We start from the raw sequence: 26,195 nt of genomic DNA, 5'->3' as shown, positions 1-26,195 counted from the left end.
AGGTAGGCAATCTCAGTTTCCTGATCCACACCTGGAGAACCTGTCCAGGTGCATGGGGCTTGCAGCTATGGGGAGTGTCTTCTCCAGCAAGAATGGACTACCTACCTGCCACACTTCAGTCTGCAGCGGGCATCTGACCCCTGACGGAGGAGAGGAGAGGCCAGGGAAGGCTAGATTTGGAATCCACCAAATGGTTCTTCATAAGCCCTTTTCTTCAGAAGGTGCAGCAGGAATTCAGATGGCTCTAGGCATTGCCATAGCAACATACCTTTCTGAAGCTGTCACTGACTACAAGAGCAGGGAGTAAGCAATGCGGAAGAGGGGGAGTCTGCCAGTAGAGAAAGCACAGCCAGCAGATGACGGAGCTGTGAAAGTACACGGAACCTCGGCATGGCTGGGATCTATGGACCTGAGCTTGGTGCAGCCACAATTTCCTCAAAACCCAGGATGCCTTTAGGACCTCTCTAGGGTTCTTCACAGTTACAAAACAGCACCAGCCCAGGCGGTCCGTGATGCTGACAGTCACTTCTCTCAAAAGATCATCTACTTAAATTAGACTCCTGAATGGTCATACAGCAATTAAGCAGGAAGTGCTCTCTATAGGATGGCCACCTGTATCCCAGGTCAGGGTTGAGGAAAGGGACTCGGCTTTCAGCTTCTGACATGGACCTGTGGTCTAAAGCAGATGCCAAGAAGTCAGGAGTGGCCTTAGCTAATGGTGGACATTCCAGCTCTAAAAGAAACCAACTGTCAACAAGAATTTATATATAAATGGGACACTCCATGCACTGCCATGCCGGCATCTGAGTTCATCCCTGTGGTTCCCTCCAGCCCCCTTATCACCCTCCAGGTGCTGGTAAATGGCGAGAGGTCGGGACTTCAGAGCCTCTCCTGGGGCTGAACACAGTAAGGCTACTCCTTTGCAGAGGCCAGCAGACAGCAAGAGAACCTGCTGAGTGATCAGCCTTGCGGGCCGGGCAGCCTCCCAGGGTGGAGTGGCCCAGGAGACATGGGGCCCAGGAGACACTGCCATATGCCACGTGCACCTCAGCACATGCACTCGGCTGTCTGGAGCCACTGGTGCTTTTACTCTGACTGTTCCTTTGGCTCTTTCTGCTCCGGAAGAAGCAAGCAGTTCACAGAGTGTGAGCAGTCAGGATGGTGGAGGGAAGCACAGAGTCACCTAACAGCGTCGTGATCTCCAAGAGCTTGCTGTAGCGCCCCCACAACGAATCTCACCATTGGTTGGCACCGAGCGTCCCCTGAACTTTCACGTGGTTACTGTCACTCTTGCCTCTTCTGGCCTCCAGGCAAGCCCCAAGCCCTGCTTCCTGGGAGTGTGGGAGCTCCTTTCCACCAGTGTTTTCCTTTTACCAGAGCCCCTGCTGGCTCTCCAGGGCCTCAGCTCAGTGCTGGTCACAGTGTGGACCTAGGCAGTGCCCAGGAGCTGCTGTGGGAGGCAAGCCCTCCACTAGGTGTGGGCTTCTCCTGAGGCTAGGAGGGGAGCGCTCTCACACCTGAGGGGAAACCAGCTTCCGGGCTCCCGCTTTCCTGCGTGCTCTCACACAGCTGGAGCAATCCAAGTTGCACCGGCCCCTCATACCTACTGCTTATGACTCTGGGGACTTGGGCCTAACAGAGCGTCTTGACGTCCGTTAGACACGGGAGTAAATGAGGGAGAAGAGGCACGTGGAGAGGAAGGACGGACAGAGCTAACCCGCCCCTTCTCTCTTACCCAACAGCTCCCTCACGAAGCTTCCGTGGGACTCTATCCGTGGATGCCTATGGGTTGAGCCCACTGGCTCTGCACAGACCTCCTCAGGCAGCGGGCAGAGGTCTGCAGAGGTGTGTATGTTGGGGGGATGTGAGAACCAGCTGTGGGGCCTCTCGCTTCATTCCAGTCACTACCCTTTATAAATATTTATAGCAGTTCTTCTACTAAAAATAACATCCTGGAGCCCAGGGAAGAGAAAAAAATAAATGAAAATCACTGGGAATTGGGATTGATTATCATGAGTGCAGAGCAGAATGGAACCCTGCGAAGGGGAGAGGCCGCGTGAGCACAGCACCCTGGGGTTAGTGCTCCCTCTGGCGGTCAAGGGTCAGTGCTCCCTGCCCGGCAGCCCCTGGCCTGGCTGCACAGAATCCTCTCATGGCTGGAGGTGGAATCGCCCAGGGCTGCAGTGCTGAGCTCTTTGCTCCCCCTTCCCGCCTAGGCTGCAGAGCAGTGGCATCAAACGGGGCGGAAGCTAACCAGTGTGAGAGAAAGGAAGGAGGCTATTTTTAGCACTGTGGCCAGGGTGTGAATGTCTGTAGAACTGAGCAAGGCCTGAAGCTGTCTTTGCACGACAGAGGGAAGAAAATCTGTTGGTTTTTAAAGGTCAAAAGTAGGGAGGAAACTCGTGCCCCCACTCTGGGGAGCACCCCATGTGCTGGCAAGACACCAGCAAGAACTCGATCAGGTCACACACACTGGAGATTCCTGCTGTTTCTTTTCTCTTTTCAACCTCCTGGTAAATTCCTGTTGCAGAGATGAGACCATGCCCCAAGGGGAGTGATGAAGATGCTAGTTCATGCAGGACTGCGCCAGGGGGAGGCCCACCAACAGCAGCATCTGGAGGGCCCTCCCACGTCCCACGGGCTCGGGCTCTCCTCTCCCTGGCGGGGTGACGTCTGGCAGCCTGCAAGCCTGGTCCAGGTGTGCACTGGAAAGATGAACAGGAATGCGCCTCTGGGGGAGGACCTCGCCTTCCTCATGTCGATGCCAGCTCGCTCCACATCCCCTGTGCCTGTGCAGGACAGACACAAGTTACTCACGGGCACTACCGAGGGTCTCGGAGCAAACGCTAACACCTGCTGGGGATGAGACAATGTACCGAGATGGGCTGTTGGGATCCTTCCCTTCCAACTCAGGAGACGCAAAGAGCTCAGGCCCCCTTTCAGGGAAAGGGGCATTGTGTTTTCTGGGGGTACCTAACCCAGAGTCTTTGAGAGTGACTGCTTAGGCCACAGGGTCAGGCAATGTTTCCAGGGAAGAGAGAAAGAACTGGGTTCGCAGTGTAAGGTTTGGAATGTGGTGGTTTCTTGGGAAGAACTGTGGGTGAGGAGAAGCGCAAAGAGGTTGGAGATGTGTCCATAAATCCTGAGTGGCAGGGGAGAAAGCCGTAGCTTCGAGCTGGTGGAGAACGGAACTCGACGGTCCATGGAACTTTATGCTTTTCATGACTCTGCTGTTGGTGAGAGTCTCATAGCTCCTGACGGGGTCAGAGGACAGGGTCAGGAGCAGACCCAGCTCCGACTCCAGTTCTGGCACCAAGCTCCTGGTGGTGAGCCTTAGTGTCCTCACCTGCATGAAGAGGGGGCGGGGGGATGGCTCTACCAGGCCCTTCCTTATCCCCCAGTTCCGCTGTGCCCTGGGGAGAGGGGCTCTGGCAGGCTCCCGAAGGGCAAGTCAGCTCCTGACTCCCTCGTCTGCCATGGCAGCCCAGGCCTGCCGTCGGGAAGGGCCTTGTCTGAATGTGCAGCGTGTAGGTAGTACCTGCCCAAGCCCCGGAGGCTCTGTCATTTCCAGGGCAGAGAGAGCTTCTACAGCTTGGGTCTGCCCACCTGCAGCCCGCCGGATCCCTGAGTCAGCACAGCCTCAGAGGCGGCAGGTCCCGAGTGAGAGCGACCAGAGCTGCTCCAGGGCCCGGTGCAGATGAGAGGGAGGGCTCAGGAAAAGGCCTGGAGGCTGCTCCAGGAGGAGACTACTGGGGGAGGAGAAGGGGGTGTCTGGGAAAGGTCCTTTTCTGGATCATGGGGCTGCAGCCCTGGCTCTTCCGGCTGGAAGATCTGTAACTGAGGAAGATGGCCTAATTTTTAAACACAAGAAGTGGAGGGATTGGGGGGAGAAAAGATTGAAAAATAAAACAGAAATCTCATGGCTGCACCAAAGGAATCTATCCTTGAAGGAACTCTTCTCCAGAACTGATAGGCTGTCCAATTATTTTCGTCCCTTCCTTTTAGTGAGCATGGCCAGAGCTGCAATATCTTGGAACCAGGACTAGATAAGAGTCAAGGTCTTGAGATGGAAAAATGTGAAAGACTAATTCCTAAGGGCAATGGGCATCTGCCTGTGAGGAGAACTGTACTCTTATTAACTCTGCTTTAGAAAGTGAGAAGGTGCAGCTTGGCCAGGCACCATGGGAAACGGCCTGGTCGGCTTTATGGAGTCTGCATGACCCAGCATGACACAAGGATGCGCCTGTGGTCAGGTAGCACAGCGGGTTGGCTCTGGATGATGGAACCCCAGGGGCGCGCTGGCTGTGGTTTGGATCCCAGGAGAGAAATGACAATGACTCTGGGAAATAAGGAGCAAGGAGGCAGAGGCAGCCCCGGGAAGTGGGTGGCTCTCAGCCAACCTGGGACGCCTGCTCCCAGGGCCCGTTTCAGCCAGCAGTGTCTGGTCTGCCGGTGCATCCAGACACAGGCAACACCAAGCCCTGCCTGAGGCCCAGGCCCAGTGCAGCACAAGACGGGTCAGGACCTGGAAACTGAGCCAAGCGGGTATGCTGCAGGGCTGGGAGAGGGAGAGGTGTGGCTGGGCTCTTTAAAGGAAACCCTAACTCAATCTCCACTTGTTAGGATGGTTCTGGCTTGGGAAGTGTGACTGAAGAGGAGGGGAGGGAAAGAGGGCCGTGGGGAGGACAGAGAACACTCTACTTACCGTGCTTCCTCTCTGTCCCGGCTCCTCCGCTAACCTGTGCAGCAAACAACACACCAAGGTCACACCCAGGGTCTTCTCACCACCCCCGATCTTCTCCTGGGGCCTCCCTGACCCACGCACCCATGGGCTTCTGCACTTGCCTCTCTCCTTTGTTCCTCACAGGCCGACTTTCCCTGACCAGGTGTGAAAACGGGGAGAGTCATGCTACCTACTACCAGCAGCCACGACTGACATCAAGCAGCCATGGAGACAAGGCCTCTCAGGAGAAGGAAAACAATAACACTGAAATGGAAACGAAGCCACCTGAAGTCTAGGGAGCAGTTACATCAGGGGCGCCGCCGTCCGGTTCTGAAGGTGAACAAGCGAAAGTGAACCACACTTCAAGAAGGGCAGGATTTCCTTCCTGCAGACTTATCTGTTGGGAACACTCAGTCACACTCTGGCTCACTCTGGAATCTCGAACACTGCCTGGAGCCTCAAAAGCCAGTGTCTGTTCTCATAGAGCACTCCTGTGTCAGTCTACCAGACATGCACCAGCGTTCCTTAAGTGTGCAGACCGGACTGACAGCTCCTAACACCGTGGACGTCAGATTCTGGGAGAGGCAATACTGAAGGACACAGGAGCATAAGATGAGGCTCTGGAGTAGCCAAGAGGCACTGAGGGCTCTGAAGTCATATGGGGACATCTATGCTTCACCTGTGCAGTCTCAGTTACAAGTACTCACCATTCAAGGGAAGAGGTGAGGGGGTGCAAAGGAGGAAGGGGACCCCAACCCAATGCAGCAGAAGCTTTCCCCAGGATGCAGCCAGACAGAGAGCCAGGGCAGGGCAGGGAGAGGCCTGAGGTAGGGACGAATGTGGCTGGCGTGTCCAGCTCGGTCATGAATTGTGCAAAAGTGTCCATTTGCCTCTTACAGATTTTGCTTTGAGCAGACTCTGTTTGCCTGACAGGGTGCTGGCCAGGTTGTGTTTATCTTATGTCAGCACTTCAATCCAAAGAAGCGAATCTTCCCTCTCTTTATGGTTGACAGTTACTGCTCTCTAATGTCTAAGTGACATTCGTTACTGCAATGTCAGTCTACAGTGAGATCGCATGCCCAGATCACAGAGAGAATCAGGAGGTCCCTGCATAAAAACGCTTGGTTTGATAAGCACATCCACAGAACAGCTACATTTTAGCTACAAGGATGTGTTCTAGGACCTATGCAATGTTGAGAGTTAAACTTTTTTTAAAACTCTACCCAACTCTTGCCCCAACTCTTAACACTCTTCTCCTCGGAGACAATACACAGGAATAGAAATTCAGGCATTCTCACAAAAAGATTTCACATAGACATACAGAAACTCTGCTATATGCATTGAAAGAGAGATGAGGAGATATTAAGAGCAAGAGGGACAGAAAGAAGAAGTGTTGACAAGGCAACGCAGGTGCAGAGGCAGAGGGCCCCTGAGGCCAGGAGGCACCAGGCAAGGGAAACCATCCCAGTCCATATATGAGATGGGGCCTACATCCAGACTTAGATGAGCCCGGACTAAGGGCTGGCGTCCATGTCAGGGCCAGGCCCAAGTGGTCGGGCAGAGTCCTCTGTGCCTTGGAGGGAGATGGAGCAGAGGCTGTAGGGAAAGCTACTGGGGAAGGGAGGGCATATGGGAAGGGAGGCCAAAGCAGCAGCTGTTACGTCTTCAGCCAAGAACATTCCACACAAATGCCGGGATCTGGCTGGATTGCGGGTGTGCGTGTGTGCCTGTGTGTGGAGCGTGTGTTTACATAAGTGTAAATTTATCTCTGTGTTATCTCCTCTTCTTTTCGCCTCTTGCACTACAACCCTCCTGCCTTCTTCCTAGTCCCCTACTGGCACAAGGAAATCAGTCTTCTCCACATTTCTCTGTAGCATTTCTAGATGCTTCAAACACTGCTGCCCTCTACTTCTGACCTTTTGACACCCATGCCAAATATGTCATTTTCATCAGTTCATCACAGCTATTGTCCACTTTCTCCCAGGCCTCGCTCTGACTCACTAGATGATTTCAGCACCTGGAGTATGTTTTTAATCTTCTCCTGCTTTCTTCCTTGGCAATTTTAGTGTCCTTGCTGACAAACTGCAAAGACCTCCCTCTCTCATCCACACCCCCTTCTATGGGCAAACATCGCTGCAGACCCCCATTCCAAGGTGCTTCCCCTTCCCATCACAGCTGCCTTGTCTGTATCTCCGTCTTGACTTCTTTTCACCTTTCCTTAAGACTTTTTTTCACTTCACTTAGTCTACTAGTCAGCTCAGACTAAAGCACGGGAAGTGGAGTTAGAGATACTTGGGCTGAAACCAGGCTCTACCACTTACTGCCTGCGCAAGTTATTCAACCGCTCTGAGCCCTGTCTAGAACCCTTCCCTCCTGGGGCTGTGAAATCAAACAGGAAGGGTGTGTGAACTGCAGGGCATCCAGCAGGGACCTGAGCGAGCTGGTGTTGGCTCCTTCTCTCCTTCCATGCCTTTGCCTCCTCACAGCAGCCACTCCATCTCCACCCCTGACAAAATGCTCTCGAGCTCATCCCCGTTTATTTCCTTATATTTGTTAATTTATTGACATCCCACTATGGGGCAGGCATTGTTCTAGGCACTGGGGACAAAATCTGAACAAAACAGACCAAAATCTCTGCCGTGTGGAGCTTACATTTTGGAGGAATCTGGCAATATACATATTAAAATGTGATAGAAATAACAGCTAACTCTCAAATGTCCAAAGAGAATTTTATCTATTCATTATAACAGAGAAACATAAAGATTAAGACTATGAAGTTTGAAGTCAGAAAGATCCAATTCAAATCCAATCTCTGCTTCTTAACATTTGCACGATCTGTGTTTCTCTGAGCTACTTCCTTATTGGTAAAATGGGGGATATTATTATGTATCCCACAGGGTTGTTAAGGATTAAATGAGATCACACATGGAAATCATTTAGCACAGCTCTTTGTACAAGTTATTAAGTAGGTTTTATATGCAATAAAACTAGGATGGCGTTGCTGTCCTTCACTGATACCTTGCTTTATCGCTCTTCATTCTTCCATGAAGCCACAAAACCATTTGGCTATTCTGCCCAGAATATTCCTTTGTAGAAATGCTTCTTGTATTTATAATCCTACCGTCAAAGTTTGATGATTAACTTTTCCTGCCACTTCATTTTCTCTCCTATTTATTTTGCACATCTTGGTCTTGTTTTCCTAACTATATTTTAAACTCCTTGAGGTGAGGGGGCGTGATTTGTGTTTCCTCTGTATCTACTTCCTGTATCCCAAACATCTATCATAGCATCAAGAAGTCAGAAAGCGTCTGTTGATTGACTGACACTATCATCTCTAGGGAAAACTTGATGGTCAGTTGGGAAAAACAGGTGGAAGGACTGTGGGGTCTGAAAGCCTTGGGGAAAGGTGGCAGCAGGAAGGAAAGCAGAAACGAAAGGCCGCGGGGTCTCCCTCGGGGGCTATGTGGCTCTGCTCCCATTTGGACTGCGGTCCCGTGGAGCTGCCTTTACCTCTGTCTTTCCCAATCTGCATCTTCTCTTCTTCTTCCTCTGCACCTTCCTCTGCTGTGAAAACAAGTCCAAGGAGGCCAGTGATCCTTCAGCACAGTACAAGCATAGGAGGAGGATGAAGGGAGTAACTGAGGCGCTTGGGATGAAGCCCCAGCTAAAGGCTCACGGCTGTAGGCCTCCAGGGGCTGACACGCACCTGGTCTGCACCGTGTGTGTCCACGCCCCAGCACTGCCTAAAACGAGCTGCCCATAAGCCCTGAGCCCACAGAAACAGAGCAGCCTGATGTCACCCACGCTGCTGCTGGCTCTGTCGCTGGCCTCCCTGGTGACTGGGCTGGGGAGCTGCCTCTTCTCTATGCCTGTTTTCCCTGAGGTGACGACATCTGCTAGGGATACAGCTAAGATCTTGTATTCAGGGTCAAGAACACAACCATCCAACGGCACAGTGGGGAACACCTAGCTTAACACCAGCTTCCAGAAAAAAAAGAAGAAGAAAAAATCTAGAGGTTTGAGCTGACAACAAACTTAAAATGACTAACAGGGCAGAGTGGCTGTGTGGGAAAAGCTAATGCCATCTAAGGTTGCTTCCCCAGGGGCCTGCTCAGGGAGGCCACGCTCACTGTGCCCTGCAGAGAGAAGTGTGCTCAGCCCCGGGAACCCGCTTTGAACTGGGGCCTTGAAACACTCGGCCACATCCCAGCACAGGCAGACAGGAGGACAGTGACAACCACGTCACACGAGGAATGCTGAAGGAAGTACGAACAGTTAGCCTACAGAGAAGGCTTAGGGCGAGCCATGCTCTCCGCCATCAAGCACCTGAAAGGCTAATGTGAAGGGGTGGGAATGAACTTACTCTGGTAGACTTTGAGGGAGGAACAAGGACAAATTGGTTACAGAAAGGCTGATTTTGGCTCCTTGAGATGGAAGAACTTCCCAATGATTCGAGCTGGTCATGAACGAGCTCACTGGAAATATTCAGAGAACTTTTAAACTGGGAAGCAAGCTGGATTAAATGACTTCTAATACCCTTTCCAACTCTAAGATTCCATTATTTGTGAAAATATTTCAAAAAAGATGAGGAGGGCAAACTATGGTCATGAACAGTATGTCCACACTGTGCAGAAGATATTTAAGACAATTCGAGTGTCTAATCTCATCCTAACAGAAACCTCAATAGTAACAGTAAGAATGTGTTGGCGTTGGGCAGGGCTCTCCCAGTCACTGAGAGACTGGCAGCCACGCATGTAAAGGCAGTTTGTTTCTGCATTTCACAGGGATATGGTGCCACAGGTGGACTTAGTCCACATCTACCTATGGGTTTCAGGGCTTGAGAGTAGAGCCTCGGTGAAAGGGGCCCTCGAGGGACTGCAGAATTGACGCCTTGTCCTGTGTGGGGATATGGCGGTCTGGAGGTACGAGAACCAGCTTCATGTTCTTAAGACCTGAGTTCTAGGACCAGTTTGTTCCTTCAAGCTGCACAGCTTTAGGCAAATCACTTTTCTGATAACCACTCACTGCATTTCTAAAGTAAGGGGACTGACAGGACAACACGATTGTGAAGGTGGTACCTTCCAAATTATATTACCTAATTTTGTTAAAATCATCCTTTCCTGCTACGGGAGACGGCCAAGTATCGCCAAAAACTTTTTGTTTTTGTGAAGCTGTTTGGTCTCCATGCGTTTTATGTTTAATGATGCACAATAACCTCTCATCCTAGTGTGACAAGCTCATGAACCACTTATTTTGCATAAACTCTAAAAAGTGGCCATGAGGCACAAGTGTGCTTAATTTCCATGGTCTGAAATCCCCTAAGAAATTCCCTCTAAAAGTGGGATTTCTGGCATCTGTGAGGAGCTATATTAGGGAAGGGACTTTCTAATCACCTATGAAATCATCTCAAAGGCGATCGCTTCTTCTGATGGGGATTGGGAAACGGGACCAGGAGAATGGAGACAACGTCACCATAACATTCTCTGCACAGGAGAATCAGCATCTTATCTTAACTGCATTAGAAAACCCAACCTAGGCCACAAACTTACTCTCTTCTAAATGAAAATAGGCAGATCTGAGAGCAAAGTCATGGCCCAGACCTTGCTCTGGTCCCGTGACAACACTAAAGGCGTACGCTTCCTCTGACAAAGGTCTGAAGAAATACCCAAGGCTTGCCTTCCCTGAGAGCATGGACTGATGATTTCAATGTATGTGTTGGAACAGTCCATGGAAATACTGTTTTATATTTTTATCTAATAACCTTGTTAAGCCACTGCAAGGTATTTAAAAGCACTACATTAGGCGAAATGAAAAAAGAGGGCCATCTGTATGAGTGACCTATAGCACTCAGGAAGGGAACCTGATTGTTTAAGATAAAATGTAGGAATCCAATCACTGTAAAAAAAATTAGTAACTATCTGACAGCTATGTGACTCATGCAGTCATGGGGATTCTTGAAGATATGATGACATGTGAATGGCCTTTTATCTCTTCTCTTTCCTGGGTTTTATGGAAGGGGAAAAATGCCATGTGGTAAGGGTCTCTGGAAAATCACTGAAACAGCTAAGGAATGGAGAGACTGAGAAAGAAGAATTAGATAAGACTGAAAATGAGGAGTGAAGGAAGCAACAGACTCAGGTCATGAACTTCAAGTGAAATGAGAGCCTAGGCAAGGACAAAGAGAGAGAATAGGGTTTCAAAACCAAATCAAATAGGAGAGAGCAGAAAGGCAGCTGGGAGAGAGTCCAGAAGCTTCTGTGGCTGATTCGGTTCCAGTCATCCAGGAAAGCTTCAGAATATGATCGGTCAGACCTAGGAAAGAGCAGCTGTGGATGGAGCACAGAGGGAAGACAAATTAGGAGTGAGGAAGGGGCCTAACTGTACTTAAAGATTTAACTGTCTTTAAATTCTGAATTGTGTTTGCTCCATAAGGCATCTTCTTAAGATAAACCTAAATGTGTAATTATCTCTATGTGATCACACATGGGAGAAAGGCTCTCTGGAGAAGACATCCAGTGTGTTCCTAGAAGGCAAAAAGATTGAGTGGTGAAGTGAGGAGGTGTGTGCTACGTGATGACATTTTACCACGTGGAGAAGTAGTGAGGAGGGCGTGGGTACAGAAGGGGAGGCATGAGGCTGGCAGCCGGGAGCTCTGGACTTCACCTGAGTGGAGCTCCTTTACCAGGGATGACATGGTGTTGGTGATGGAGTCAGCGGCCACCAGCAGGTCATTGCGGAGGTTTCTCCTCGTACCTGAGGAGAGTCAGAGCAGATGGCGATGCCAGGTGGGTGGGCACGGAGAAGAGAGAGCTGAGCAAATGCCTCAGTCTGCCAGGCCCTTGAACACAGGGCAGAATACCTAAGGGTAAAGGGGGCCACAGCAGCTCCACCCGCTGCCAGGCACATCGGGAGCATGAGGTACCCAAGTCCATCGTTCTCCTCCCTCTTCTTCTCTACCCGAACCGCAGAACCCTGTCAACTCCATGCTTCTTAGCTGCCATACGATCAAAAGAGTTGGGTTCCAGAATAAGCATTGCTCCAAGGCGCTTCTCAGCTTTAGGCAGGAATTTATTCTCCAGCACCACCCCCTCCCTGTTCTTTGTCTGCACCCCAACATGACCTCCTTAGCCACCTCATCTTCCCCCAACTACGTAACATTGCTGGGTGCTAGCAACCACACACAGACAACTGTGGCAATCATATACTGAATGTGCCTTCAGCAAGACTCTATTTAGAGTTCCACTCTTCCTCTTGCTTGCTCTACAGACTTTCCGGGCCAAGCAGATGACTTTAGGAATTATGCCATCCATTTCCTCTGGAGGAGGCAAAGCCCAAAGGACAAGGCACTTCCCACAACCCAGAAAAAGACAGAGCACAGAAGCCCAGAAACCCTGTTCTTTGCACACATACAAAGCCTGCAGACCTCCCACTGGAAACCAGCCCATCCACAGAGAGGGGGCCAGCACTTGGCTTATTTATACTGTGTATGAAAGTCTGATCATTTAAAGCTAAGTGCACAAAAGAAACCAGAAAAATCTCAGTAGGAATCTTGTCCATGTTCCCAAACCCCTTCAGCCCCCCATTATACTCTGCTCCTGAAACTCACCTTGTGCAAAGGCCTCCTGCATGTCTCCCCCGACTCCGCTGAGTGGGTCCTGTGGACAGTGGGTGGGGGTGGAGCCAGCCGACGTTGAGCGGACAGGCATAGGCATTGAGCGGCTGCCTCCGTGAGTGGGCGACGTATGTGGCGATCCTGTGGCCTGAGCCTGGGAGAGTCAAAGAGATAAAATATGTTATCTCAGGTATCTTACCTCTTTGAAGAAGGGGAGAAGTCCTTTTCCTCAGTCAATCTGAGCCAGCCAACAGGGCTTCAGTTCAGTGGTGCAATGCACTGCATGACCACACTGGAGAGGAAGGAGTCAGGCTGCCACCAGGACTGCAGAGAGGAAGAAAAGGAAAAAGGAAGGGAGAGGGGAAGAGAATGAAGGGTAAGGAGGGAGAGGAGGGACCAAGAACACAGAAAGAATGGACTACAGTGGGAGGGAAAGCAGAGGCTAGCACAGAGAGGTGGAGGCCTTTCAGCTGGACAGACAGAGCAGAGTCTCTGTGTCAAAGATGTGAGAGGGGTTGGGGTCACACAGTTGGGAAGTAACAACCAAACACCTTTCATTTTTGTTTGCAACCTCATTCACGGACATGATCTCATTTGATCCTCGCAAGAACTCGTGCGTAGAAAGGGTATATATTTTTGTATCCATTTTAGAGAAGAAAAACAAGGATGAAAGAGTCAGAGTGTTGTGCCAGGCTACACAGCACGTCAGCAAGAGATGTTGGAATAACCCCTTCTACTCCAAGGGCAACGCCCCATACTCCGCACCTCTGCAGCTCCCAGACCACACGGAATCTGCGCCTGAGTGTGTGTGTCTGGAGCTCAGCTGCAGCCTGCTCCCCGGGAGCCAGGTCATCTGGCTCGTCACACTGTGCTTGTCGAACACACACACAGAGGTCTTTTGTGCGCCATCCCAAGGAGACTAGGTAAGAATGGACACATGCTTAGTAGAAACTGAACTTTCATTGTGAAGGCTCTGGTATAGTTTTGGAGAAAGCGTGGAGCAATGGGATAAAATTTAAAAACCCTAGTTAAAGGGAGCGCCCTGGGATCTGGGCTCTGCTGTTCTTCTGAGCAAGGGAAACTGAGTGTGACATATAGACTGGGGTTTTCTGTGGAAGCAAAACTGGAAAAATATAAGCCAAAGTGTGAGAAAGAGTTCAAATGAAGATAATTATCTTTCTGAGATCTAGCTCAGGAACCCCACATACGGAGAGGACCTGCCTGAGCAGGCTGACAGACTGCATGCTCGAAGCCTCAGCTCGATGCTGCAACCAGTGTGGGTGTGAACTAAGCAGAAATGGCTTGTTCTCCACGGTTCTTTGAATCCTGTGTGTATTTTAATTTCAGAAATTTAAAAAATATAGAAAGAGAAAAAAGTATAACATAATAAACCACTTTGAATTGATAATTGTTAATATTGTCAGATTTATTTCAACCTAAAAACATTGCAGCTAATTCTGAAGACCCCTTTGATCACCAATTCCTTCTAGTTCCAGTCTCTTCCTCCTCTTCTCCTTTCAGAGGCAACCATTATCAAAGATTGTGGTGTGAAACTTTTTACTGATGTGAACATGTGTAACTATGAATAATAAATGATATTTCATGCTTTTAAATTTTGCATGAATGGTATCATGCTGAATATATATTCTGTAATTTTCTTTTGTCACTTAGCATACTTTTTGAGATCTTTCCACGATACAAGTAAATATGAACTTAGATCCTTACCTCGCATTATACACAAAAACTAACTCAAAATGGACCATACTAAAAAATAAGAATAAAACTATAAAACTCTTAGAAGAAAACATAGGAGAAAAGCTTTATGACTTTGAGTTAGGCCATGACTTTTTAGATATGACACAAAAAGCATAAACTACAAAATAAAAAATAAATTAGACAATCAAAATTAAAAACGTCTTTCAAAGGACACATTTGGGTAAATTTTTGCAAATCATATATCTCATAAGGGACTTGTATCTAGAATACATAAAGAATTCTTACACTCAATAATAAAAAGACAAGCAACCTAATTTAAAAATGGGCAAAGGATCTGAAAAGACATTTCTCTAAAGAAGATACACAAATGTCCAATAAGGACATGAAAAGATGCTCAACATTATTAGACATTAGGGAAATACAAATCAAAACCACAATGAAATACCACTTTACACCCATTAGGATGACTATAATAAAAAGGCAGATAGCAACAAGTGTTGACAAGGATGTGGAGAAATTGGAATCCCTATAAGCTATTGGTAGGAATGTAAAATGGTGCAGTTGCTTTAGAAAAAGTCTGGCAGTTCCTCAAAAGGTTAAACACTGAGTCACATATGACCCAGCAATTCCACTCCTACATATATACCCGAGAGAAATGAAAACATTTGTCCATATCAAAATTTGCACATAAGTGTTCACAGCAGCATTATACATAATAACTAAAAAGTGGGAACAATCCAAATGTCCATCAACTGATGAATGATTTTAATAAAATGTGGTATATTCTTACAATGGAATATGATTGGCAATAAAAAGGAATGAAGTACTGATACATGCTACAAGATGGACAAACCTTAAAAATATTATGCTAAGTGAAAGAAGGCAGTTACACAAGACCACATATTGTTTGATTCCATTTATATATTAAATGTCCAGAACAGGCAAATCCATAGAGACAGAAAATAGAGTAGTGGTTGTCTGGAAGGGGTGCTTGGGAAGAATGAGGAGTGAGTATGTGGTTCTTTTGTGGGGTGATGAAATGTACTAAAATTGATTGTGATGACAGGTGCAAGACTCTGTGAATATATTAAAAACAACTGAATCATACTTTAAAGGGGTGAATTGTATAGTATGTAAATTATATCTCAATAAAACTATTATAAAAAAGACACCACTAAGAAAAATAAGAAGATAAGCCAGAGACTGGGAAAAAAATATTTGCAAATTATACCTGATAAAGAACTCATGGGTTTTGGCAACAAATTTTTGGATTTGACACCAGAAGCAAAGGCAATAAAAGCAACAAAACAAAACAAAAAAACTGAAAGCAAAGAACACTATCAACAAAATGAAAAGTAACCTATTGAAAGAGAGAAATATTTGCCAATCATATACCTGATAAGGAGTTAATATCCAAAATATATAAATAAATCATGAAACTCAATAGCAACAAAACAAACCATCCCATTAAAAAATGGGCAAAGGCACTGAATAGACATTTTTCCAAAGAAGACATACACATGGCCAACAGGTATACAAAAAGGTGCTCAGCATCGAGAATCATCAGGGAAATGTAAATCAAAACCACAACGAGATATCACCTCACACCTGTTAAGATGGTTATGTTATAGACAAGAAGTAACAAGTGTTGGCAAGAACAGGGAGCAGAGGGAAGTGGAGAAAAGGGAACGTGCGTTCCCTGTTGGCAGGAATGTAAATTGGTCGGCCACTATGGAAAATAGTATGGCGGTTCCTCAAAAAATTAAAAATAGAACTATCATATGATCCAGCTATTCCACTTCTGGTTGTATATCCAAAGAAAATGAAAATACGATCTTGAAGAGATATCTGTACTCCCATGTTCATTGCAGCATTATTCACAATACCCAAATGCGGAAACAACCTAATTGTCTGTCAATGGATGAATGGATAAAGAACATGAGATATATATATATATACCCACCCACCCCCGCCCCCCCCCACACACACACTGGAATATTATTCAGCTAAGAGAAAGAAGGAAACCCTGCCATTTGTGACAACATAGATGGACCTTGTGGGCATTTATGCTTAATGATATAAGCCACACAGAGAAAGACAAATACAAATACTGCATGGTATCACTTACATGTAGAATCTAAAAAAAAAAGTCAAACTCAGAGAAAGGGAGAGAAGAAAAGCAGTTGCCAAGGCCTAGGGGTTGGGAAATGGGGAGAGGTTGGTAAAAGGGTACCAACTTTCAGCTATAAGATGAATAAGGTCTGAGGATCTCATGTAAAACATGGTGACTATAGGTGATAACACTATTGTATAATTGAAATTTGCTAAGAGAGTAGAACTTAAATGTTCTCACACACACACACACACAAAGATAAGCATGTGAGGTTAATTAACTAGATGAGGGAATCCTTTCACATACATATATGTATATATATCAACTCATCATAATGTATACTTTAAATATCTTACAATTTTATATGTCAATTATATGTCAATAAAGCTGAAATAACAAAATTAAACCAAAAAGAAAAAAAAGAACTTGTGTCCAGAACATAAAAAGAACTCTTACAATTGAATAAGAAGAAGACAAACAACTCAGTTACAAAATGGGCAAAGACTTGAACAGACATTTCACCAAAGAAGATGTACAAATGGGCTAATCCTCACATGAAAAATGCTCAACGTGAGTAGTCCTTAGGGAAATGTAAATTGAAGTCACAACGAAATACCACTTATCCGCAGAAATAGCTACAATCAACAAGACTGACAAGGATGTGGAAAAACTGAAATCCTTGTGTGTTGCTCAGAGGACTGTAAAATGGTACAACCACTTTGGAAAACAGGTTGGCAGTTCTTAAAACGTGAAACTTACCGTATGACCCAGCAATTTCGCTCCTGACTATGTATCCAAGAGAAATGAAAACATATGTCCATCTAAAACTTGCACACAAATATGCATTAGCAACAGTTTAATAGGCCCAAAGTGGAAATAACCCCAAAATCATTGGTGAATGGATTAACAAAATGTGGTCTATCCATACAATGGAATAATACAAAATCTCTTTTTGCTACTTTTACTACCAATTTTTCCTTTTTGCTTGAGGAAGATTCGTCCTGCGCTAACAGCTGTACCAATCTTCCTCTATTTTGCATGTGGGTTGCCACCACAGCATGGCCACTGACAAGTGGTGTAGGTCTGAGTCTGAGAACCAAACCTGGGCCACCAAAGCAGAGTGTGCCTAACTTAACCACTAGGCCACAGGGTTGGCCCCTACTCTTTAGCTTTTATAATAATTTTCCATTGACAATTAAATATGTTCTATCTTGTGAAATATTCTCTCCTATTTTTGTCAGTGGTTATAAAACTATTATTTTTTTTACTTTTTAAGGGTATATACCTTTTCTTCTCAACTAGTTTATAAACACCTCAGGAATGCTATTTTGGCTAGATAATATTATGACATATGAATCACTGTAATTTGGGAAACCCCCTTCATCTTTTACCCTGTAATTACCATCACTCCCTGGTTTTTGGCCATTTTTATTGGGGGTGGGGCAAAGAGAAGGCATAAAATTCCTTCTAGTTTGGAAAGTGCATATGAACAGCCAGGTCTAGCTGTGTCAGCCCCAATTCAGACTAGATAAGGAAGCTGAAGAGAGGAGACAGAATCTGCAGGGAAGGCAAGAAAGTCCAATGCAGTGGCCTGGCTTTGCAGGAAAGTCCCATGAGCCAGCCCAGTTTGGGATGCAGGAGATCACAGAAGTGGTGGACACTGGCAAAGCCCAGGGTCTTTCCTGGGCCTCTGAGGGCGAGGTGGAGCAGAACAAAGGTTGCTGCTTAGGTAGGCTTAAGGATGGACCCCACAGACCCCAGTAGCCAAAGGTTTTCCCACAGGCTGATACAGTGGGAATGATGAGCCTACAGCTGTCTCAGTCACGGAGGAGTTAAAGCCTGGACGAAATCATGTGCAGTCCTTGGATGCTGGTGGAGCCCATGAATTCAGATGCCTCAGCCATGGAGTGGGGAGTGCTGCCTGTGAGAACCAGGCCTGCCCACAGGATCTTGGTCTCAGCACAGATCAAGGTGGAGCCGTGGACACTCCTCCACTGATGCCACAGCACCCAGCATAAATCCCCAAGGTGTAGTGTCCATCTTGGGTGCAGGAAGGGGGATAAGAATCTCTGAAACGACTGGCTTCAGTTTGCCTGGAAATGCCCAGACCGTGTCAAGCTCAGATGGTGAGTACGCAAGAGGGAAATTAAGCCCAGTTAAAGAAAAAAAAATGTTTTTTGCTTATTTATGTGGCCTGTGAACTTCAAGATCACTTCACTGTACGACAGGTATCTGTTGTCCCCTCAGAAGGCCAATCCAGCATTAAGCACGTGGTAAATAATAAATCTTCCCCAGGGAGATATGGGGCAGGCACTGCTGCCTGAGGACCAAATGCCAGAGTCGCGAGACCCGAGATGAACAAATAGGCTGCTTTTTAAGAATATGAAATCGAACATTTGCAAATATTTTAATAGGAAAATGATGACGAGGATGAGGCAAGAGGAATGGACAGGGGTGGACAGCCACATGTGGCTAAAACTCTAGGATCAGGAAATGAAATCTACTGCCCACCATCAGCTTGAAAATAATCAGGGCCTCTTCCTGGGATCATTGCCCAGTACATGCCTTCTGATGAAGATAAAAACCAGACTCCAGAAGTTGTCTTTGTTCAGAGCAGCAGAAGGAGAGAAGCTAAGACTACTGGGAAGGCATCCTTTTCCCCATGGATCTCAAACTCCAGCCCTCAGCTTTAGAATCATATTAGACTAAAACAATGCTAAGATGGAGCCATCAGGGACTCTATGTGAATTCTGGTTCCAGCAGAGCAATACCAGTTTGGCATTCTGGGTAGGTCAGAAAATCCCAAAGGTCCTGGGAGAGGCAGGAATCATAGCCAATTGATATACACATACTTTAGCCAAGCCCAAGGCTGAGGGTTCAGCAAGGCTGAGAGGCTGGGGTTGACCTTGGATGAGGTCTACAATGGTGCAAGGGATGTTAACTGACTCCGCTACTGGGTGGTTTCACCAGAAAAAAACAAAAAGACTGGCAATAGTTCTTTCAATCTATCGAAAGGACTGCACTTTCTCTTGCCTTCAGGCCTCTACTTACTGTCTTCTCTGCCAGGAGCACTAGTCCCTTCCTGTTGTCTGACGAGATCCTTCTGGTCCTCTAGGTGTCTGCTGCATTGCCCCCTCTTCCAGGATCAGATTAGGTCTTCCTGAGATGCTCTCACAGAACCCTGTACTTCTGGTCACAGCATTTATCTCACCTCTCAAATTTTGTCTTCTTCACCATTGTGCTTAGCATGTATAAATGCTTAATTAATAAATATTTATTAAATGACAATGAGGTGTATCAAGTTTCTGACCCTTTTTCTTCTGTAATGGAAAGTGGGAATGTAGCCAGAGCAGGCCATAATCTCCAAGGAGTACTAAATCTATCAGTCATTGATAAATGAAATGACTTTAAATGAAATATTTAACTAGACAACTCAATGTGGTGGGCAGACCTCTGAGATGGCCTCCATGACTCCCTCTCTATGGTCCACCCTTGTGTAATCGCCTCGCCTTGAATGTGGGCTGGGCCGAGTGACTGTCTAATGAATCAGGTGAACGGGATGGCACTTCAGAGATCAGATTATAAAAGGCTGTGACTTCAGTTTTGCCCACATACACTCACTGTTGCTCTCTCGCTTGTGGGCTCTGATGAAGCCAGCTGCCATCTTGTGAGCTGCCTTGTGGAGAGGCCCCCGTGGCACTGAACTGAGGGTGGCTTCCAGCCATCAGCCAGCCCTGAACGGAGGCCCTCAGTCCAACAACCCATGAGAAGTCCTGCTAACAACCATGTGAGCTGTGGAGCCTTGAGGTGACTGTATCCTTGTGAGAGGCCCTGACACTCAGCCTGTGAGGATCCAGCTAAACTGTGCTGGATTCCTGGCCCGCAGAGGCTCCAAGGTAATAAATACTCGTTCTTCTAAGCCACTAGGTTTGGGGTAATCTGTTATGCAGCCATAGGCAACTCATATGCTAAGGTTGATTTTTTTCTTCATACATTATTAGATTAGTCCCATCTGCAGGACGTTTGATTGAGGGGGAGAGGGTGGGGCATTGGGGGATTTGAGAGACCAGGCCCGGAGGCCCTCTGGGAGAGGCCACAGACCAGAGCAAAGAAGACCATGGATGAGAAGAGAGAAGCAAGGATATATAATCAAGAAAAGTTTTTCCAGATCTGAGAATGTGCCTAAGCTGCTGAGTATATTAGTTTGTCCTGACACTGGAAGTCTCACCCTCTTTACTTTGTCCATAATTACAGGACCCAGAGGCAGTTCTCTGTGGCGAATTCAGTGACTTAGAAGAGGAGGGGAGGTTGCAGGCTCTGAGATGGAACCCCAGCTCTTGCCACCACTTTGGGATGAACATTTAAGGAAGCGGTGTAGTTTGGCAGGAAGGGCACGGCTTAGAAGACGGAGACCTGGGATTTTCTTTTGACCATGCAGCACACGCATCTTAATTTTTCTGGGGCTCAGTCTTCTCATTTACAAACTGAGCAGAGTCAACTAGACGATCTCTGAAATATTTGTCAGATATAAAATTCTATGATTCTCTGACCTTCGCCAAGTTACCTCAGCTCAGAAATGCCGAGGAATCATGGCTTTGCTTTGGTCACAACCACAGTCAGCGCAGGATCTTCCTCTGAGCAGCAGACATCTCAGGGTCACGCAACGGCACGTTCTACATCTAACTTACCTTTCTCACGAGTGGAGTCAATGCCAGAGACGCTGCCCGTTTAGGCCGCATGCAAATGAAACAAGTGAGGAGGTGCAGGGAGCAGGCTACTGGACAGAGGATGGGGCTATCTCAAGAAAGACAGAGTCTGAAATAAGGTCCTTCTAATTAAATAAGCACAAATAAGCGTACGGAGCATGTACAGCGCGAGACAGTGCTTTCTGCATAGAGCAACACTCTCAGCATGCCAAAAATCACCTATGAACCCAATCAGGGTTTGTTCATTCTCTGCCCTCTTGATAGGTGTGGGCCAGGCAGACAAATGGCAAATCACTGCAGACTGGGCACTGCATTGTGCAATTGCATCTTGTCTCAAAAGCACAGATGGGTTTAAAGGTCCAAGAGGCAAGTCCTCCCCATGGGGACTGCCAAGTCCTCCATTCAATGCAAACCACGTCTAGAATAAGTGGCACAGTAGGAGGCTGGGTGGAGCATCACAGGTGGAACCTTGAGATTATGGGGAACCTGAGAATCACACAGAAATCAGTAAAGGTGGAGGAACTAGTCAGGTGGCTCTGGGGGATGGGGACAATGAGGGTACAAAACAATCAGGTTTCAGCTGCCAGGAGAGGGGCGGTTAGCCTGGGGAAGCTAGGGAAGCTCTGCAACAGCCACTTGGTGTTTGAAGGTTTCCTGATGCAAGGACAGTGGGATCTCGCTGGAATACAACCTATAACAAAGGCTTGAATACAGCACAGGCCAGTCAAGTGTCTAAGCAATAACTAAACACAATAAACGCCCTGTAACTCAGGTTCTCTGAAGACAGAGGTCCCTTGTAGTTGAAGGCAATTCTGCTGTAAAAACAGAGCCAGAGAAACGTTACAATCTGACAGCCTCCCTAGTCTGCTGCCTCGTCATTTCTTCTAAATCAGCAAAGACTCTGAGACCCTGAGGAAGCTATGTATCACGTTCCAAGAAAAGAACTCAGAAATTATGCTTATAATTTCAGAGCGTTCATGACCCCAGGAAAACAGCTTCTGTTTTAGTCCAACATTCATCTTTTATTTGAGGAGAATGAGGGCTAGAGGTCACAAGGTCACAAATAAATTAGCAGAAAGGCTAAGACTGGTACCTGGGTCTTCTAATTGTCTCAGACTGCTAGAAGAAACCAAAGGATATTGGGATCATGGCACAATGTTTCTGAGGCCAGAAGGAACATGGATCAGTCAAGACTTCTCATTCTTGAAGCTAACCACAATTTTTGACAGGACACAGTTTCCAATAAGAATGAGAAATGCGAGAAAGAGAATGCAGTGATTATGACTTAGTCTCTTGTCTAGAACACAAATCTAATATTGGAGCCAAAACAGGTACAGAGAATGCCAGAGAAGGTGACCTGAGGACACTGTGATCTGTCCCCACGGCTGGCATGTGAGCACAGAGAGGGACTCATAGGCAGAGGCAGAGAGAGCTGGCCGCACAGGGAGAAAGGTGCTGTCTTTAGGAGGAAAAGGATTTGCGCCATTCTGGGCCATGTTTGGGTATCCTCGGCATGGTGCCTGGCACACAGTAGGGACTCCATAAATACTATTTCCTCTTACAACAGGTCTGAATTTTTTTTTTATCTCTTTGCTACACATTACAGTCAGGTAATCAAGCCCAGGGAGGTTTGTGGCAAAAAGCCTGATTCTGAGAGTTAATGCCCTCCATGGAGCACTGGTAACTGCGTCCCCCTCCACACACACACACACACCTCCAGCTAAAACTCTGAGCTAAGCTGTTATCATGGTAACAGAAGGAGACACTTTAGTCTCCATTTCTCTCTCTCTGACTCATGGATACCTGCCAGGGAGCAGATGGCCTGCGTGGACAATTACCTTCATTTTGCTGCAGTGTATTTAAATAAACAAACTGGCCTCTTTGCTGCTGATTTTCAGAGACCCTCTCAGAAAAACGAAAAAACAAAAAACAACATTGGGAGACAGGAGCTGCAAGTCTGAAATTTCAGTGAGGCAACTGCGACTGTATAGTGAACTGGACTTTGTGTATTTTTTCCCTTGGACTTTATACACAAAGAATGGACTTTGTATATTTTTTTTCTTCAAGAAAAGGTAAAACAAACAAGAAAGAAACACAACTACCCACATACTATTTTGAGCTGGTGCTGGTGGTGGCTCTGCTGGGAAAATGCAGCTGTCTCATCAAATGTGGAAGTAGCAGGAGAGAGAAAGGATTATCTGACGCTGCACTGGCTGTCCTGCTGCAAGGTTTGAAAATAATTGCCTAACCTGACAAGAGTTCAGACGGCTGGGAGTTAGGACCGGGGATGGAAGGAAGCAGATGATGGAGAACAAGGATTGAAGAGAGAGAAACACTGTCACTTGGCAGTGAACAGAGAAGCAGGCCGTGGCTCCCTCTGGGATGAATTAGAAACAGGTAAAGAACATGCCTGGAGACCTTTCCCATCTTAGCAAAGGTGCCTAACTGCAAGCTTAAGTGTGCAATAGCTTTTAAAGACAAACCTGGCTTTTCTTTTCTTGGTGAGGAAGATTGGCCCTGAGTTAACATCTGTTGCCAATCTTCCTCTTTTTGCTTGAGGAAGATGGTCCCCTGAGCTAACATCTGTGCCAATTCTCCTCTATTTTGTATGTGGGATGCTGCCACAGCATGGCTTAATGAGCGGTGTGTAGGTCTGTGCCCAGGATCCGAACCTGCAAACCCCAGGCCGCCAGAGCAGAGCGTGCAAACTTAACCACTATACCACCAGGCCAGACCCTCAGTTTCTATCTTTAAGAGGTAGGACTGAAGAGTTTTAAGATGGCTCTCTTAGCACCATTAATACACATTTATCTATAGTGTATCTGTTGGAAGGGCAGAGCCACCAAAAAGTCTGCTATGAGGTCCCTCTGCAGGGGTGACCTGTTTGTTCCCACATCACTTAAGGAAACTCTGGGCTCACACATAACTTGTCTCTTGCTGTGGTGGCTCGTGGGCTGAGCTGCAACGGACAGGAAACAGCTATTGGAAAACTGCTGGACCTCTTGTGATCACTGTGTTGGCAACGGGTAGAAGGTCATGGTTTTTAATCTTCACAATTCTGTCCCTACTCAAGTCAACCTAAATCACATAGAAGACAAAGCTTACCCCAAGGCTTAAAGCGGGGGGGCAAGGTGTCTAGTTATCTTTCTGAGTGGAAGGAGGAAAGCGTATTAAATTCCTGAGACAAGAACAACCTATTAAAACTCACCATAAACCCAAAGATCAAAAGAAAGTTGAAATTTTAACTTTTAGATAGGGAAGCTCATAAATTCCAAGACTAGAATTACCCTCTTTCTGTTTGTTTCTCCTAGTTTGCCCAGCTCTGTTTGAAAATGGTATCCCACTAGTTCTCAATACACAATTTCAAAGCCAGTTCTCAGCAAGATGATCAAGGACCTCAGTGAGGGAAAAATCCCTATAAAGTGAGTACTAAACACTCAGATGGCATATTAGAAACAAAAACAGGACAGGCTCCCAGGAGAGCGTGGTCCTTATTCAGATGGCTAAATCAATGAGCAGGCAGGCAGCCAGCCAGAGCCTACCAGTGATATCTTAAAATCCAACGAGTCAAGTTTAAATGCTACTTATAGGTAGGCAAAACTTGCATGGTGATACACGGCACCCTCATCCAACACCAGCTCTCTTTGTTGAGTCCCTGTTATATAGAATACAGAGGTTAGAGTTCAGGCTCTGAAGTTGGATGAACCCCGTTTGGATACCAGCTCTGCCATTTACTAGCTGTGTGATCTTGGGCAACTTAACCTCTCTGCATCTCAGATTCCTCCTACGTAAAATGGAGATAAGAATATCTTCACAGGGGCTGGCCCCATGGCCGAGTGGTTAAGTTCGCACGCTCTGCTGCAGGAGGCCCAGTGTTTCGTAGGTTCGAACCCTGGGCGCGGACATGGCACTGCTCATCAAACCACGCTGAGGCAGCATCCCACATGCCACAACTAGAAGGACCCACAACGAAGAACATACAACTATGTACCGGGGGGCTTTGGGGAGAAAAAGGAGAAAAATAAAATCTTTAAAAAAAAAAAAAGGAATATCTTCACAGGTTGGTGAGGATAAATATAAACTGCTTCACAAACCAGCTCAATACAGTACTACCTGCCATTAGTTTACTTTGAAAGATGCTAGAGGGCTATGAAGGGGCAATGTCTCCACTCACAGCTTCCTGAGGCAGCTGGGTATGGTATGTACACAGCTGGTAAAAAAGGGGATGAAACAAGCGCCGTAGTAGAGGACAAAGGAAAAGGAGCACGGAAGTGAGAGGGTTTAACTGTCTGGAACGGGGTGAGGTTTCCCAGAAGAGGTGGCAACTGGGAGTATCTCGAGGGGTATGATTTCAGGAGAGAAAAAAGGCTTGGGAAGGGCATCTAGTGAGGAAAGGGCATGGACGGAGGCCCCGGGCCTGAGACGAGGCTATCTATGGGGGAGAAGGAGCTGTACGGGGAGGCTGGTATATAGGGAACACGGAAGATACATGGTGGGAAGAGTAGTGGGGACCACAACCATCATGAGCCATAAATAAATGGTCATCAAGTTTACTTACCAAGCCCCAGATGGGAAAACTACAGCTCATGGCAAAACTCAGCTGGCCACCTGTTTTCTTACAGTCCATGATCTAAGAATGGTTTTTACAGTTTTAAAAGGTCATATTTTAAATGGTTGTATAAGCATCTACATAGTATCATTGATTTAGCTCATGAAGCCTGAAATATTTACTATCTAACCTTTTAAGAACAAGCTTGCTGACCTCTGCTGCAGGCAATGGCATAGGGAGCCGGCGGGAGTTTCCGAGGAGGGAATGATGCGGTCAGGGCTGTCTGTATTTAGGAATCTGGCTCTGGGGCAATGTGAAGGAGGGACTGAGAAGCAACAGACAGGAGACAGGTGACCTATTAAGAGACTTTTCCAATGGAGCTGGTGACAGAGGCTGGAGGCTGGAATGATGATAGGAATTGAAAGGAGAGAGATACAAGCAAGCTTTTGGAGAAAAAACTGACTAGACTTTGGGCAACTGAGTGGGACGAGCAGAAGACTGGAAGAGAGCATGCGCACAGGGAGTGCTGGCAATGACACCAACAGAAGCAGGAAATACAGACAGAGGAGTGATTGTGGGGAAAGGTGGCTGGAAATCTTTTACCATCCATCCCATATCTAAACCTCACAGTAAGGAATTCTGAGAATGCCTCGGAGGCTCAGACTGGTATCACAGAGAAAAGTTCTCTGGGCTCAGGGCAGTGCTTCCTAACTGGGGGCAATTTTACCTGCTAGAGACCTGGGGGGGGGGAGGACTACTTCTGGAATTTAGTAGGT

At 46.9% G+C, this 26,195-nt stretch overlaps 1 protein-coding gene across 50 annotated transcripts in view; it reads right to left on the bottom strand.

Moving 5' to 3' along the window:
• Nucleotides 1–745: 745 nt before the first annotated feature.
• DTNB (dystrobrevin beta) overlaps nt 746–26,195 on the bottom strand; it is a 239,286-nt gene continuing 213,836 nt past the window's right edge. For 20 of the 50 annotated variants that reach the window (XM_070573146.1, XM_070573151.1, XM_070573114.1 and 17 more), the window contains 5 exons: nt 12,330–12,489; nt 11,387–11,476; nt 8,234–8,287; nt 4,706–4,739; nt 746–2,789 (listed from right to left, as the gene is read on the bottom strand). In XM_070573146.1, coding sequence (XP_070429247.1) covers nt 4,735–4,739; nt 8,234–8,287; nt 11,387–11,476; nt 12,330–12,489 — 309 coding nt within the window. In that variant the 3' untranslated portion in view covers nt 746–2,789; nt 4,706–4,734. The remainder of the gene's footprint in view (nt 2,790–4,705; nt 4,740–8,233; nt 8,288–11,386; nt 11,477–12,329; nt 12,490–26,195) is intronic. The other 30 variants (XM_070573157.1, XM_070573165.1, XM_070573129.1 and 27 more) reach the window with 5 other exon arrangements.

This window comes from Equus przewalskii, chromosome 14 (assembly GCF_037783145.1).
Source record: "Equus przewalskii isolate Varuska chromosome 14, EquPr2, whole genome shotgun sequence".
NCBI lineage: Eukaryota > Metazoa > Chordata > Mammalia > Perissodactyla > Equidae > Equus > Equus przewalskii.
This window is presented reverse-complemented; position numbering and strand designations above follow the sequence as displayed.